This window comes from Perognathus longimembris, chromosome 12 (genome assembly GCF_023159225.1).
Source record: "Perognathus longimembris pacificus isolate PPM17 chromosome 12, ASM2315922v1, whole genome shotgun sequence".
Classification (NCBI taxonomy): domain Eukaryota; kingdom Metazoa; phylum Chordata; class Mammalia; order Rodentia; family Heteromyidae; genus Perognathus; species Perognathus longimembris.
In genome coordinates, this window is record NC_063172.1 from 29,828,624 (window position 1) to 29,846,244 (window position 17,621).

The 17,621-nt window shown below is 36.2% G+C and overlaps 1 protein-coding gene and 1 long non-coding RNA gene across 2 annotated transcripts in view; one reads left to right on the forward strand and one right to left on the reverse strand.

Moving 5' to 3' along the window:
- Stk3 (serine/threonine kinase 3) overlaps positions 1-17,621 on the forward strand; it is a 214,945-nt gene that overhangs the window by 48,430 nt on the left and 148,894 nt on the right. The window contains exons 5-6 of the mRNA XM_048359095.1: positions 3,438-3,602; positions 4,088-4,255. Of these exons, the coding sequence (XP_048215052.1) occupies positions 3,438-3,602; positions 4,088-4,255 (333 nt within the window). The remainder of the gene's footprint in view (positions 1-3,437; positions 3,603-4,087; positions 4,256-17,621) is intronic.
- The window catches only part of LOC125360927, a 30,467-nt gene continuing 17,416 nt past the window's right edge, over positions 4,571-17,621 (reverse strand). The window contains exons 3-4 of the long non-coding RNA XR_007212831.1: positions 8,486-8,491; positions 4,571-4,906 (exon numbers count right to left, since the gene is read on the reverse strand). This is a non-coding gene — a long non-coding RNA (uncharacterized LOC125360927). The remainder of the gene's footprint in view (positions 4,907-8,485; positions 8,492-17,621) is intronic.

Below are 17,621 nucleotides of genomic sequence, written 5' to 3' on the forward strand. Positions count from 1 at the left end.
TTTTGATAGTGGTATAAATGAAATTATTTTTGTTATTTCTTCCTCACATTGCATGTTGATGGTGTATTGAAATGCAACTGTTTTTTGTGTGTTGACTTTATATCCTGGTGCTTTGTTGAATTCATTTTTATTAGTTCTGGCAGTTTTATTGGTCTGCAAACAGATACTTTTACTTCTTTCCAATTTGGATGTCTTTTATTTCTTTTCCTTGCATAATTTCTTCTGTTAAAACTTTTCAGTTGTTATGTAGAACAAAAGTGACAAAACAGGCATTCTTTTCTGTTTCTGATCTTAGAAGAAAAGCTTTTAATCTTTCACTATTGAGCATGATGCTCTGTGTGGATTTTTCATATGTGGCTTTTATTATTTTAGGATACTGTAATTTCCTTTTAAACAGGAATTTCTTTTAAAAAATAACTTTATTATGGGTGTTCAAATTAGTCAAATGATTTTTATTTTTCTAATTAATTGAGATGATCATGTGATTTCTTTTTCTTTATTCTTTTAAGATGTGTCGCATCTGTCAAATTTTGTACATTGAACCATGCTTACATTTTAGGAATGTAAGGTTATGGTCCTTAGCCCTTTTACTATCCTGCTGAATTGGGTATGGCAGCACTAATATTTACTTGACTTTTAAATTAGTGTTCATGAAAGATATTGGTGTGTAATTTTCTTTTCTTCTTGGATTTTTTTTCAGTAATTGAATTGGAACTTGGGGACTCCTACTTGTTAGGCAGGTGCTCTACAGCTTATTATAGATCCAAGCCATTTTATGTCTGGGCTGTCTGGTACATTGATTTTGTGATTCCCTGTGTTGCTATGATGACAGGCACACACCACTGCTTGTAGCCATTGTGCTTCCCTTGTAGTTAAGAAGTTAGGCACATGCCATCATACATGGCATACATGGCATCTAGCCATGGGTAGGGATGGAGCCACATAAACTTTTTTTTTTTGTCTAAGTTGGCTTTGAAATTTGATCCCCCATCTCTGCCTCTCAAGTAGCTAGAATAAGAAGCTTGAACCACTACTCTAAGCTTGTAGCTTCCTTTTTTTTTTTTTTGCCAGTCCTGTGGCTTGAACTCTGGGCCTGAGCACTGTCCCTGGCTTCTTTTTGCTCAAGGCTAGCACTCTATCACTTGAGCCACAGCACCACTTCTGGCTTTTTCTATATATGTGGTGTTGAGGAATTGAACCCAGGGCTTCATGTATACGAGACTAGCACTTTACCACTCGGCCATATTCCCAGCCTTTGTTTTTTTTTTTAAGTTGGTCGTAAGGCTTGAACTCAGGGCCTGGGTGCTGTCCCTAACCTTTTTTGCTCAAGGCTAGCACTCTACCACTTTGAGCCACAGCACCATTTCCAGTTTTTTGGAGGTTAATTGGAGGTAAGAGTCTCACAGACTTGACTGCTTGGGCTAGCTTCAAGCCACAATCCTCAGATCTCAGCCTTCTGGGTAGGTAGGATTACAGGTAGGAGTCACCCATATCTGGCTTTTGTTTTAAAAAAATGTTTTTCTTTCCAGCTTTAGTGTCAAGACTGTATCTTATAAAGTGAGTTTGTGTGTGTGTGTGAATGTGTGCTCGCATATGTGTGTGCATGCTGCTACTGGGACTTGAACTCAGGGCCTCAGTGCACTGTCCCTGTCCCTGTCCATTACCAGCACTCTACCACTTAAGCCATAGCAGAACGTTGGGATTTGGGGGTACTTAAATAGAGATAAGATTCTCATGGACTTTTCTGTCCAGGCGTTGAAATGTGATCCTATGATCTCAGCCTCCTGAACAGCTAAGATTACAGGCAAGAGCCACCAGCACCCAGCCTAAAATGAGTTTTGTAAGTGTTCTCCTTCAATTTTTTGGAAAGGTTTGAAAAGTGGAATCATGGTGTTTTAATTCTCTTCTCCTTTAGTGTGGGCAGTAGTGCTAGAAGGTATGCTTCCTTATCATACTTGTGGCTGTGGGCTTACTTATCATGCTAGAGGCTTTGGCTCAGTTTTCAAGATACCTCACCAAACAAGAACAAATGAAACTACCTTACATCTTCTTATTTACCTTTTTTTTTTGGCCAGTCCTCGGGCTTGGGCTAAGGGCCTGAGCACTGTCCTTGGCTTCTTTTTGCTCAAGGCTAGCACTCTACCACAGCGCCACAGCGCCACTTCTGGCCTTTTTTATATATGTGGCTGAGGAATTGAACCCAGGGCTTCATGGATACGAGGCAAGCACTCTTGCCACTAGACTATATTCCCAGCCCCTTTACCTAACTTAAAGTAGCTTCTCAGTCTATATTTAGGTCTCTTTTATTATTATAGCAGTTGTCCTGGCCTTTGTTTGTGTTACTGTTTTCTATCAAATTATCCCTTTCCAGATGTACAATACAAGCTCCTTCTGTTTGGTTTCTGGTAGTGCTATTATGTGGGGATGGTTGATTAAGTTTTTGTGTGTGATGGTGATTAACTCATGATTCAGGGGATAGCACTGAGATTCTAATCTTTTAATTACATTGTTTCTTCTGACAGCCAGTTCTTATCTTGAAATCATGTAGAGTCCCTACCAAGTATCACTTCATTACCATAAACTTTGGTGTATTTGAAAAGGTTATGAATTATTTTAAAAATAACATTTTAAAATTCCTATCATTGAGCAAATCCCAAAGGTTTTAGGATCTGTTATACTAGGGACCTGGAGAGCAGATCAAATATTTACTTTTCCCCCCCTACTTTACAATATTGTATTATTTGTATGATTGTCATAGAATAAATGAACCTGTAAAATCCTTCATTGGAATGTTTGTGCAGATCGCAATGTCTATATTGCTGTGACAATTGGAAATGTCCCTTTTCAAACATTTTTCTCTCCTCTCCCCTATTTCTTTTTCTGCTGTTAATTGTTATTCCCATTTTCCTAATCTCTCTCCTAATCTCCAGTTTTGAGTTTTTATTATTATATAAGAAATATAAGACTGTGGGGGGGGGTAGGGCTAACCTGACTGGCAGTAAAAAGAGTGACACTGGTGGCACATTGCCTCCTTTGGTTGTATTCTTTCAGGTAATATTGTTCCTTCATGAAATATTGTTGGTTTTCTTTTTCTGAATGAATTGTGGGCAGTACAGGAATGAATCTGAATTTTCTTTTTTTCATGACAGATATGAGTGCTACCCAAATGTCAGATGACATGGTAAATAGTGCTATCTTATGGTTGATTCTTAGGTTATATTCTCTGCTTTTTGAGTGACATTGATAATTTTCAAGAAAAGACTTGCTTTCTTCATCATTAAAATGTATAGTAAGAATAATATTATGGAAGTGGAAAAGAAGCTCTTTTTGTAGAGATTTCCTGGCTATTGGAAAGAAGTATTTGTTACTGTGTTCATTGGTACAAGAGTTTATGTAGCATGATATTTCAATATGGTTTTATAAATATTCATTTCCAGTTAACAGAAGATGAAATTGCAACCATTCTAAAATCTACATTGAAAGGATTAGAGTATTTGCACTTTATGAGAAAAATACACAGAGATATAAAAGCTGGAAATATTCTGCTCAATACAGAAGGACATGCAAAACTGGCAGATTTTGGAGTGGCTGGCCAATTAACAGTAAGTTTATGCTAATACTTTTTGGAAACACTTTTGACTGTTCAATCTTAGTTTTGACCAAACTTTGATAACTTTTAGGAGGGTATGGAAATAAATATGTTTTTGTTACTCTTTTGGAAAAGAAACCAGCAATTATCATTTTTTATTTACTATTTGAGAATTGATCACTGAATATGAAAGTATATTTTATCTTCATATTGCTTAAACTTTATGAAAGGGAGCTGCATTGGCTACCCTAAGCACATTGATTTTGTAAATTTTATTACTATACTATCTTTAATAACTGTCTTTACTGAAGTACATACTGTGGATTCGATTATTTTTAGAAAAAGTCCTAGATATGTCATGTTACAAGTAGTCTAAGTTGGGAAAATAATTAATTTCCAATAGGATCTATAGTGTTTGACTGTTTAATATGTATTTTAATGTTGGTATATGTGTTGTGCTTTTGTGGTACTATTTATGTCTGTGTAATGTTATTGCAGGATACAATGGCAAAACGCAATACAGTGATAGGAACTCCATTCTGGATGGCTCCTGAGGTAATTCAAGAAATAGGTTATAACTGTGTGGCTGACATCTGGTCTCTTGGCATTACTTCTATAGAAATGGCTGAAGGAAAACCTCCTTATGCAGATATACATCCAATGAGGGTAAGAAATTTTTTCCTAAAGTTGTTGACATTTTAAATCTTTAATGTTAGAGTAAGTAAACATGAAATAAATTCATTTGAGAAATAGAAGAAGCAGCCCAAAATTTTATATAGAATAATAGAAGACCTCAAATAGCAAAAATAATCCTTAGCAGGAAAAACAGTGCTGGAAGAACATCAATACTAAACTTCAAACTCTATTATAAAGCTACAGCTTGGTACCAATAGTATAGAATTTAAGACCCAGAAATGATCCCACAGACCTATGGCCAACTAATCTTTGATAAGGGAACCAAAACCATCAGATGGAAGAAAGACAGCCTCTTCAACAAATGGTGTTGGCAGAATTGGCTATACACCTGTAGGAAACTGAAGTTAGATCCTTTTATATTATCCTGCTTCAGAATCAACTACAAATGGATCAAAGACCTTGAGGGACAGATACACTGAAAATACTATAGGAAGGGCTGGGGGATATAGTAGGGCTCCTTGGCTCAGGTTGAAACTTCCTAAATAAAGATCCAGAAACACAACAAATCAAAGAAAGCCTGGATAGATGAGATTGCATTAAAATGAAGAGCTTCTGCATGGCAAAGGGCATAGCTAGCAAGATAAATAGAAAGCCCACAGATTGAGAGAAGATCTTCACTAGCTATATAGTAGACAATGGCCTCATATCAAAAGTATACCTAGAGTCCAAATAATTTAACCCCCCAGTAACGAATCCTCAAAGAAACAACTACCCCATGAATAATGGGCTACAGAATTGAAAAGAGACTTTTTTGGAGAGGAAATAAGAATAGCCAATAGACATATGAAGGAATGTTCAACATCTCTGGCCCTAAAAGAAATGCAAATCAAAACCACATTAATATTCTACCTCACCCCAGTAAGAATGGCTATTATCAAGAAAACCAATAATAACAGATGCTGGCAAGGATATGTCCAAAATGGAACCTCGACTACATTGTTAGTAGGAATGTAAACTGATTCTACCACTCTGGAAAGCAGTATAGGGGTTCTTCAAAAGACTAAACATAGAACTATCACATGATCCAGCAATCCCACTCCTGGGCATTTATCCAAATAAACACAAGGCTACACTAAAGCTACTAGCACAACTATGTTCACTGCAGCATTATTTACCATAGCTAAGATATGGAACCAACCCAGATGCCCCTCAGTAGATGAGTGGATCAAGAAAATGTGCTTTATATACCCAATACCCAAATGGTATTCTGTGCTTGCTGGAGCCAGCCTGCAGCGAAGGGAATCCTGATTGAGGGGGCGAGGATTAAAGAAAAAGAAAGATACAAGACAAGAGAAAAAAGACAAGAGAGAAAAGATGGGGTCCAGGAGGTCTGCAGCTCAAGACTGTAGCTCAAGACTGCAGCCACGTTTATTCTTAACTTCCAGCTTATATGCAGTTTAGGAACCAGGGAATAGCATAGGGCTGCTAAAATTCAAGAACACAAAAAGGCTTTGAAGTTTGCAGCATCTGATGGCAGTAAAGACAGGATGAGGTTGATTAAAGTAGGAATGGACTTCAGTGGACATAGTAAAGCAATTCTGGGTTAGTGCTGACTTACTACTAAGCAAATGTTCTCGCACTTGGCATGTCCTTGATGATAACAACACAACCAGAGGTCAGGATGAGCTTTGCTGCTGGCTTGGCTCCCAACATCTGCTTCCATCAGAAAGAATGACATTGCTCCATTTGTAAGGAAATGGAAAGACTTGGAAAAAATCATATTAAGTTGAAGTAGGCCAGACCCAAAGAAACACAGACTTCATGGTTTCACTCATTTGTAATAATTAGTATATGTTTAGGATATTCCCAGTGGAGGATCACAATAGCTTAATAGTTATGTACATATATAAAATGAATTCCATAAAAAAATAAAAAAAAGATGAACTCCATGATACAGACTAGAGTTCTTTTAAAAAAAATGTATGGTGTGAAGTTATTTCTTTCTTTTTTTTTTGCTTTCTTTTCTTTCCCCTTTGGTTTATGCCCTGTTTGTCACTGCTTTTGATTTTGGTACACTGTGTCGTGTGTGTGTGTGTTTATCTGATTTGGGGAAGGGTAGGGGAATAATAAAATGGTGAGACAAAGAAAAAACATTGAACCTATGCAATAGGGATACTCACAAGACACTGTTGGAAATGAATTTTGCAACTTGGAGGGGAGCAGGGGGAAGAGAAAGTAGGAGAAAAACAAGGGAGGGGGTAACATTGTTTGACAAGAAATATACTCATTATCCTAGTTATGTAACTGTAACCCCTCTGTACATCACCTTTACAATAACATAAAATTAAATTTCAAAAAATGCTCATTTGAATTAGATTCTAGCAAAAGTTAGTAAAGCTTTGTCATGTATTAGTAGTTATTTAAATCTCTTTCCCTCGCATTCTTAATTTTGAGAAAAAGAACTGAAATCTCTGTACTTGCCATTTTCTTCACCTAAATTATACATATAAAATCCTTGTTTTTCAGTAGAAGAATGAGTTGCAAAATCCTCTTTGTTCTTTTAGTTTCTTGTTTTCTCCGTGTGAGTGTGGAAGAATTTAAAGACATCAGTTCTCATTTTTGTATGTTCTCTTTTACCTTTTTTGTGATTTTCTTTCTTTATCTTCTTTAATCTGAGGTTGATATTAAAGAATCATGATTTATAACATTACTACTTGTTTACCTTTAAGATAATTAGGTATGTTTCTTTAGTAGTTACTTTTTTTAGAAAATACAGTTCTGTTTTTGAACACCATTGTATGCTTCCATGGAGTCCTTTTCCAGGACTAAGTTGTGAGTTTGAATCAAGTCTTCTTTTTTTGTTTTAAGCTTTTAGATTTATTAGTATGTGAACCTCTGTCATACTAATGAACATTTTTCTTTGTAAATATATTGCCCTCTAGTGGCTATGATAACCTCAGGAAGGATAGGAATATATATGTGTTTAGAGTTTGCAAGTATTTGTAGAAAAGAGATGATAGAATGACTTGCATGTGTAACATAAATAGGAGAGGAAAGTGCAATATTTTAGAAGATTTTAGAAGAAGAATAAGTTGGAATTATGGCTGATATTATAATGCTATTAGGCATTAAATTGAAAAATATAATTAACAGAATATTATCCTGAAAATACTTCAAAATCTACAGGCTATATTGAATGAGACACATTATAGAGGTAATTGTTTCAATACTACAGTTATATAAAGTATGTACTGTGTTCCTTGTGCATATAAACCCCTAAATATAAATTTCACTATGGGAAATGAAAATGACATCAACTCATTATTTGAAAATAACATGAAAAAGTGCAAGGTAAACATAAAAATAGCAACAAAAGTTCTCATTTCTTCTATGATTATTTTCTGTGGTATTTTTAGTTATTTTATGAGTGATGCTCAAACAAGGATATGAGGTTTAACTAAGTCATATCAGACAACCTAGAACTGGGATTTACTCTAGGTAATTGAGGTCTTACATTTTTGTGATTCTACTGTCTTTGTAAATCATTTTGGGGGAGGGGACGAGGGTGATACTTGGAATTGAATTTGGCTCTGTGCTTGATAGACAGGTAATTTATCACTTGCTTTCAGCCCTATTGCTTTAGCTATTTTTTTTTTTAATAGCTGACTGGCTATTCTAAAATAGCCTATTTTAAAATCTGTGCTTGGCTGGGTTGTGATCCTCCTATTTACTCTTAACATTTAGCTAGGATAATATTTTTGAGGGGCTACACCCAGCTCCTTCGTTAATCTTAATTTTCAAAATAAATAGTTCAACATATTAAATTTCACCATGTGTTATTCTCTTTAGTAGATAGCAGAGAATTATAGTATGAGGTCCTCACTTCAAAAATCTATGACATAGTAAAAATATGCCTGAAAATCATTCTCTTTAAAAAACACACATATATGTACATCATAGAATGTTTTGCTTTTTCTGTCCATTTTAGCTGCTTGGGAGGAGGAGATTGGTAGGATCTTGGTTCAAGGCTAGTTAGGGCCAGAGGGAGGAAAGGTAGGGAGAGTAAATTATCAGTAAGCGTGGGTTAGTAATGTGATTTGTAATCCCCCTAAGAGAGGTGTAGTAAGTAGGAAATGGTCTGAGGCCATCCTGGGAAAGAAGTTACATGAAAAATTACTAAAGCAAAAAGACCAGGGGCATAAATGTTAGCATTTCCCTAGCCTCTGGTCCTCAGCTCCTCCCACTAGCCCCCAGATCCACCCATACCTAATGAGCCACTCCTACTCACTACCTACCTACTTCCCCTTTACCCCCAGAGAGAGAAGCTGCCACCTGGATAAGGTGCAGATGCCTTGTAGCTCCCTGGCCCGTGGGAGCTATGGCCCACTAATAAACCTCCTTATGAACCTTCTTCTCCTGTCTGTGATTATCTCTGCATGGTCCCCTGGGATGGCCGGGACATATCCTTTCATTGGTGCCGAACCCAGGATGGGTTCCCTTCAATAACTCAATTGGCAGGGTGTCTGCTTAACAAGCACAAGATCTTGAGGTTTAAAAGAAGACATTAGAAATTTTATTATTATTATTATTATTGTTATTATTATTATTATTATTATTATTATTTTGCTCATCCTGGGGCTTGAACTCAAGGCCTGGGCACTGTTTTTGAGCTTCTTTTGTGCAAGGCTAGCACTCTACCACTTGAGCCACAGCATCACTTCCAGCTTTTTCTGTTTATGTGGTAGTGGTTCATGTATGCTAGGCAAGTACTCTACCACTAAGCCACATTCCCAGTCCAAGAAATTAGAAATTATTTGAGACCAAAGAATAAAGCTGGTCTCTTCTGTGTCTCTGTGCCTTCATGCCTACCTCCCCTCCTCTCCCCGCCCCCTCCACCCCCCCCCCCCCACCTTTTGGTATTGGCCTAGCCATGCCCTAGTCCTTGTTTTTAGTTTTTTTTTTCTGGTTCAGTCTTTATGCTGACCTTGCCTGGATTGGCCTAATTATTAATTATCCAGTCTCAACGTTCTGAATACCGAGGACTACAGGGTTTGCCAAATTGGGCTTTTTTTTTTTTTTTTTTTTGACATAGAGTTCTGCTAAAGTTTTTTGCCTAGCCGGGCCTAGAACTGTAATCATCTCGTGTCTGTCTCCTGAGTCGTTGGGAATATAGACAAACATCTTTGCCAGGACTGTGTTTCTCCCACTTCCCCTTTGTGATAGAGATTAATCCTGAGACTGCTTGCATGTTACTTGAACACTACCACTCAGCTACATCACCAGTCCTTCAACTCTTTTAAAGATAATAACCTATTTGAAATTTTCACACATGGAAATGTTATTTTTGATAAAATATCTTTGAAATAATGTTATCTTTCTTTTCTGGAGAACCTTTTCTTAACCTTGTTTTTCAACCAACTTTTTAAGAAACAGCATTTAATTTTTTTTAAACTAAGATAAAAAATTAAATTAAACTTAAAAACAAAAATTAAAGTTTTACTGGGGTTTGAACTGAGGGCCTGAAACTAACATGGCTTGCTTGCTTGGCTGGTGTACTAGCACATCACCCATGCCGCTACTACAGCTTTATACTGGTTATTTTGAAGACAGAGTCTCTAGGACTGCTGCTGTGTGCCAATTGATTTTGAATCTTGGTTTTCCAGATTAAGCAAGATCAACACTTAAGCCCATCCAGGAAGAATGAGATGGAGAATTCATTCTTTTTCTTTTTTTGGTGCCAATCCTGAGGCTTGAACTCGGCCTACGTGCTATCCCTGAACTTTATTTTTTTGTTCTTTTTTTATATAAATTTACTTTGTTGTTATAGAGGTGATGTACAGAAGGATTACAATTACATGAGTCAAGTAATTGAGTACATTTCCTTTCAAATAGTACTCACTGTGTATCTTTGGCTCCCTTATCAAATACCAGATACTGTAAGTGTATGGCTTTTTTTTGTGGGTCTTCTAATCTGTCCCATTGATCTTTGGGCTTAGTTTTGTGCCAATACCAAGCTGTTTTTGTTGTCATAGCTCTGTAGTAGAGTTTGAATGCTGGTATTGTGATACATCACTTTTTATTTATTTATTTATTTATTTGACTAGAATTGGTTTTGGCTATTCTAGGTCTTTTGTTTCATATGAATTTTTGGGTTGTTTTGTCTATCTCAGTACAGAACATCATTGTGGTTTTGGTAGGGATTACATTGAATTTGTGTATCATTTTTGGCAGTATAGCCATTTTCATAATTTGATTCTACCTATTCTTGAACATGGAAGGTATTTCCATTTCCTGGTGTTCTCTTTGATTTTTTCTTCAGATTTTTATAGTTTTCAGTATAAAGATCTTTTATATTTTTTATTATAAAGCCTACCTATGTTAATTCTTAGGTATTTTATTTTGCTTGAGGCTATTGCAAATGGAGTTGTGTTCAAGCTTTCCTTTTCTGCTTGTACATTGTTGACATACTGATTTTTGTGGATAAATTTTGTGTTCTGCTACTTTACCAAAGTGGTTGATAAGCTCTAGGAGATTGGGAATGGAGTGTTTTGGTCCTTTAGGTTTAAGATCATGTCATCTACAATAGGGATAGTTTTATTTCTTCTTTCCCTATTTGAATCTCTTTTATGTTCTTTTCTTGCCTTATTTTTCTGGGTATGAATTCCAAGCTATATTCAAGAGAAGTGGGGAAGAGTACATCCTTGCTCTGTTCCTGAATTTAGGGGAAATAGTTTTTGTTTTTCCCTCTTCAGTCTGATGTTGGCTATTGGTCTGTCATATATAGCCTTTATTGTTTTAAGGAATGTTCCTTCTAGTTCTAGTTTCTCCAAAGCTTTTAAAGTGAATGAATGTTATATTTTGTCAAAGGCTTTTTTTTTTTTTTACATTTTTTGAGGTGATCCTGTAGCTCTTTGATGTCTTTTGCTGTGTTGATGTGGTATATTACATTTATTGATTTGTGTATGTTAAGCGAGCCTTGTATCTGTGGGATGAAGACTATGGTCCTAATGTATGACTTTAAAAAAATGTTTCTGGATTCTGTTGGCTAGTATTTATTTTATTGAACAGCTTTGTATCTGTGTTCCTCAGGGAAATTGGTCTGTAGTTCTCTTTTTTTTTGTTGGATTCTTACCTGGTTTGGGGATGAATGTATTTGCTTCATAGAATGAGCTTGGAATTGCGCCTTCTCTTTCTATTTCATGGAAAAGCTTGGGGGGTATTTCTGTTAGTTCATTCAGCAGTGAATCCATCTGGGCCTGGGCTTTCCTTGTTGGAAGACTTCTGATTACTTCCTCAATCTTGATGAGTGTTATTGGCTTTTAATTGGTTTATATCTTCTTGGTTCAGTTTAGGTAGTTTCTATGTCTTTAGAAATTTGGCCATTTCTGCTAGGTGTTTCTTCTTTTTTCAGTATAGAGTTTGAAAGTAGTCCGTTATAATCATTTGGGTTTCTTGGGTGTTATGTTTCCTTTGGCATGTATGGTTTTATTGAGTTCAGTTTTGTCTCTTCTTCATCAATCTTTATAATGATCTGTTAATTTTATTAATTTTTTCAAAGAGCCAGATTTTTGTTTCCTTGATCCTAAGTATAGTTTCTAAGTGTCTATTTCATTAATGTCTGCCCTAATTTTTGCTGTATCCATCTAGTAGTTTTGAATTTGGTTGGTTCTTGTTTTTCTAGCAATTTTAGTTGCATCATGAGATTATTTACTTGAGATATTTCTGTTTTCTTTATGTGTGCATTCAGAGCTATAAACTTTCCGTTCAGCACTGCTTTTCTGTATCTCAGAGGTTCCAGTGTGATGCATTTTCATTTTTTTAAATTGTAAGAGCTTTCTGATTTCTTCCTTAATCTCTTCTCTGACCCATGTGTTATTCAGTATTATGTTATTCAGTCTCTCTGGGTTTAAATGTTTTCTGCCATGTGTTTTGTTGTTGAGAACTAGTTTTCCTCTTGCGATTGCTTAGGCTCTTTTTGTGTCCTATGATATGGTCAATTTTGGAGAATATTCCATGGGCTGTTGAGAAGAATGTGAATTGAGTTGCTGTTGGGTGGCATACTCTGTAAGTATCTGTTAAGTCCCTTTAGGTTATGGTATCATTTAATTCAGAGACTTTTTGTTTGTTTATTTTGCTTGGTTCATATCCTTTGGCATGAGTGGAGTATTAAAATCTTCCACTATTATTGTATAATGGTCTCTCATGTTCTGTAAGTCTAAAAGTGTTGATTTAATGTGTTTAGACACATTATTGTTTGGTGCATTTTCTTAAAAAAGAAGCTATAAAAATAGCAGTCAAATCTATGGAGTAAAAACTGATTGTACAAATTTTTTTTTGCCAGTCTTGGGGCTTGAACTCTGGGCCTGGGCACTGTCCCTGGCTTCTTTTGGCTCAAGGCTAGCACTCTACCACTTGAGCCACAGTGCCCCTTCTGGCTTTTCCTATACATATGGTGCTGAGGAATTGAACTCAAGGCTTCATATATATGAGGCAAGCACTCTACCACTAGGCCATATTCCCAGCCCCTTATTGTAGAATTTTTAAATAACTAAAAAATAAAAAGCCAATACCAAAGAAGACAAAAGAACCTGTGATTTCTATCCTGCCTAATTATGAGTAGTTTGGGTGAGAGTTGCTAGGAATACCAAACTCAGGACACTTACATCTTCCTTTTCCCAGTTTTTGTCTGTAGAGGTTGTTAGGTAGTTGGACCATTTAATATGTGTATTAATATATTCATGACACTCTGTAAGATTCCTTGCCAACATTTAACACAGGGGTGAAGAGATGGAGTGATGTTTTAATTCAGTTTACAAAGCCGGAAATCTGAAATCATGGTATTGTCAATGCTGTGCTTCCTTTAGAGGATTCAAGGGAGAATCCATTCTTTGTTTCTTCCATCTTTTTATGGCTTCTGGCAGTCCTTTGCTTTCTTTGGATTGTAGTTGTATGGCTTCAGTTTCTGTTTACATTTTCACATTGTGTTTTTATTGTTTAAATTTTTTTTCCTTTTTCTCAATTCTTTTTGCTTTTCTGTTATGTAGGCACTTGTTATTGAATTTAATTTCCAACCAAATAGTCTTGCTTTCAAGATATGTAATTATATTTGTGAAGGTAATTTTTTTCCTCAGTAAGTTTGCATATTAGGTCCTGAAGATTAGGACGAGAACATATTTTTTGTATGGGAGATAGACATTGAATTTGTACCCTCTGAGATTTTTTTTTTGCCAGTCCTGGACCTTGGACTCAGGGCCTGAGCACTGTCCCTGGCTTCTTTTTGCTCAAGGCTAGCACTCTGCCACTTGAGCCGCAGCGCCACTTCTGGCCATTTTCTGTATATGTGGTGCTGGGGAATTGAACCCAGGGCTTCATGTATACGAGGCAAACACTCTTGCCACTAGGCCATATTCCCAACCCTGAGATTTTTTTTATATCAAACAAAATATATAGGCATACATATACTTAAAATGTAAGGCTAATAATTAAGGTTAATGATAAATATATAAAATTTATCATCGTATCCATTTGAAATTACATCATTGACATTAGGTACGTTTACAGTATTCTGTACCTCTCAGCAGTGTTAAAATTTTAAAACAGTTTTGTCATTGCAAATTGAAATTCTGTGCCATTAGATAATAACTCTTTATACTGTGTCCTCCTCAACACATAAAGTAGAACTTCGGCTCAAGTAGTAGAAGAGCTAGCTCAGGGACAATGCCCAGTTCCTGAGTTCATGTCCCAGAACTGGCATCTCTCCCCCATTTAAAAGAAAAAGAATCCTTTATTAGTGAGAACAATATCCTTGAATGCCATTAAATGTTATCAGCAATATAAGATTTAATTATTAATATTAACTTATTTTTGATTCACTAGTAATTTTAAAATGAAAGATATGCATATTCTAATGTGGAGGCAGGGAGTTTGACCTGGACATCTGTTTGAGATACCGCCTTGCCTATATTGTTTGTTTTGAATTAGAGAAACTAAATGCCATCAAGATATGGATGCTTAATTTTTGTTTTTGTTCTTTTAGTCCTGGGATTTCAACTGTGTCTTATTTATGCTTGCTGATTTATGCTTTTGTTATTTTCATTTTAGATAGGACTTAACTTTTTGTCTGGGCTGATCTTCAACCATGATTCTCTTTCATACATATGTATGCTGACTACATAACTGGGATTACTGATATTTACTGTTTCACCTAGCTGGATATTTGCCTTTTGAAGATTAGTTCCATGGAATTATTTTTATGTATTGTTTTATTCTTCTTTTCCTTCATTTTCATTTACAAATATTTAGTGTATATTCATTGTGTATAAGTTGAACTCTGAGGAAATAGTATAAGCAGAGAAGCCATGTTCACTGCAGTCTTGGGCCTTCCGGTTGAGAGTTAACTAGCACTGTAATGCTAGAACTATTTAGCTTCCAATTTTGTGGTGAGAAAAAGATAGATAAATATTTAATTGTTTATATGTCTATACATTGTAACCACTTCTATTATACATACATGTATGTACACATAAACCTTTATTATCATCAGTCATATGGCTATAGAGAATAATTTTTATTATTTTTTATTACACTGAAGTTTTACTTTCCAAGGTTGTAGTTACCCATGGTCAACAACTATCTCCTGAAAAGAATAAATGGAAATTTCTGGAAATGATTCATAAGGTTTTAAATTGTGACCTATTTTTAAAAGTATGATGAAATCTCACACATTCCTGCCTGATTGTGAATCATCTCTTTCTCCAGCATACTCATGCTGTCTTTCTTATCTGTGCAGTGGTCACTTAGTATCTGTCATAGTTTGACTATGACGTATTACAGTACTGTCTTCAAGTAGCCCTTACATAGAAGCCTACCTTTATATCACGATGTGTAAGTCATTCATATCACTTCATTTCATGAAATAGACATCATCACAAGAAGGGTTGAGCATGGTATAGAAAGATATTTTGAGGGAGAGATCATATTCATAGAACTTTTACCAATGTTGTGTTAAACATTCTATTTTATTGTTACCGTGTCTAATTTCTAAGTTAAAGTTTATCATAGGTATTGAAAATTTTACAATACGTGTAGAGAAGGGTTGGTACTAGTACTGTTCATAGTCCCAGGCATCTACTAGGAGTATTGGAATATAGTCCACGTACATTAAGTGAACTCTCTCTCTCTCTCTCTCTCTCTCTCTCTCTCTCTCTCTCTCTCTCTCTCTGTAATCACTTTCCTTAAATGTATCCTCATCTTCTGTTTTTTTCTCTTCACTATCACTTTCTTTTGTCCCCTAACAAGGATACTTGCTCCACATTTGCTCTTCTTACATCTTCAGCTTCCTTTCCCACATGCCTTACTGTTTTTTTTCACAACTCCTTTCTGCTTCTATACATTTTCTTGCTGGACCATTTTAGATGGTCCCATTCTATTAATGGTACTTTTGGACTAGTTAGACATGGATCCAGAGGAATGGAAAAAATTGGATCATTGGCGAAATCTGTTATTACTTTCAGTATATATGGCTTAAAAAAATCCACTTGAAAGGTAGAGGTCTAGTGTGTGGTTCCTGATGTACATGGTGCGGATAAAGAATTCCAGCTTCTAGGGCTGGGAATGTGGCTTAGTGGTAGAGTGCTTGCTTAGCATGCATGGATCCCTGGGCTCAATTCCTTAGCACCAAATAAACAGAAAAAGCTGGAAGTGTCGCTGTGACTCAAGTGGTAGAGTGCTAGCCTTGAGCAAAAAGAAGCCAGGGGCAGTGCTCAGGCCCAGAGTTCAACCGCAGGACTGGCGAAAAAAAAAAAAAATTCCAGCTTCTAAACTGGGAATTAAGGCTTATTACAGTAACATTTTCACCATATTTTTAATCCAGTAAGTGTTACTATATGAAGAGATAAACAGGAAGGAAAATAACTTATATAGATATCAACTTCTTTTGATTGAACCTGCTAGGATTTCCCCTGAGGCTTATACAGAAAAGGAATTTCCCACTCTTAGTCTTTATTCCAACCTGTAGTTAAATTTTCTGTAAACATGATTAGATTAGTTTAGTAACTATCAAGGAAGCAATAATTTTCCTATTGACATACAAATTACATACATACGAATTATAGTTTTAGAGACATATTTCTATTAAGTAGTACTTAGAGCAAGAATCATTGAGAATTACAATATAGTCCATCTCTTTAAGATTTTAATGTGGAATTCTGAACAATGAAACAGTTTTCTATATTACTGTCAAGGAGTTTAAAGGAATTCATTTGTAGATAATTGTAAGAGGTCATTTTCATTTCAGCTTTTTTTTTTTTTTTTTTTTGGCCAGTCCTGGGCCTTGGACTCAGGGCCTGAGCACTGTCCCTGGCTTCTTCCCGCTCAAGGCTAGCACTCTGCCACTTGAGCCACAGCGCCGCTTCTGGCCGTTTTTCTGTATATGTGGTGCTGGGGAATCGAACCTAGGGCCTCGGGTATACTGAGGCAGGCACTCTTGCCACTAGGCTATATCCCCAGCCCTCATTTCAGCTTTTTTGATTATTACCCATAGTATTATAAAACATATATCACACTTAACTACCAGAAAACCAGAAGTGGCGCTGTGGCTCAAATGGTAGAGCACTGGCCTTGAGTACAAAGAGGCTCAGGGACAGTGCCCCAGACCTGAGATTAAGCCAAACAACCAACAAAAATAACTAAATAAATAAAAATTAATTTGTAGACCAAGAATCACTGACCCTGGCTTTGGAAATCTGAATCCTTCCATTGACAGAATATTTCTGTTGTTGCTACAGTGTAGTAATGTGACCTGGTGTGTGAGATTTTTGAGTCCTCAATTAGTTTTCTTATCTGTGAACTAGCTATAATAACCCATCATCTGTTTACTTCATTGTTTATGAAGACCTAATGAGTAAATGTATATGGGCAATACATATAAAAATTTAAACGTTGAAACAGTACTTGGTAGCATTAAAATGTTACTTTGCAAGTCTTATATTAAGACTATAAACTAGTTTGAGTTTTTAAATAAAGTAGCTATTTAATAATATTTGCCATTCTCTCTTATGGCCAGTCCTGGGCCTTGGACTCAGGGCCTGAGCACTGTCCCTGGCTTCCTCCCGCTCAAGGCTAGCACTCTGCCACTTGAGCCACAGCGCCGCTTCTGGCCGTTTTCTGTATATGTGGTGCTGGGGAATCGAACTTAGGGCCTCGTGTATCCGAGGCAGGCACTCTTGCCACTAGGCTATATCCCCAGCCCATCATCTGACTTTCTTGTGGGAACCTGAAGGATAGTGGAAATATTGGTACCTTACACGGTACTCAAATGCATTCCTGTTTCTGTGCCTGAACTTACATAGTGTCATTCATATGTCTGTTGAGTGAGGTTGCTAAAAGCTATTAAGTC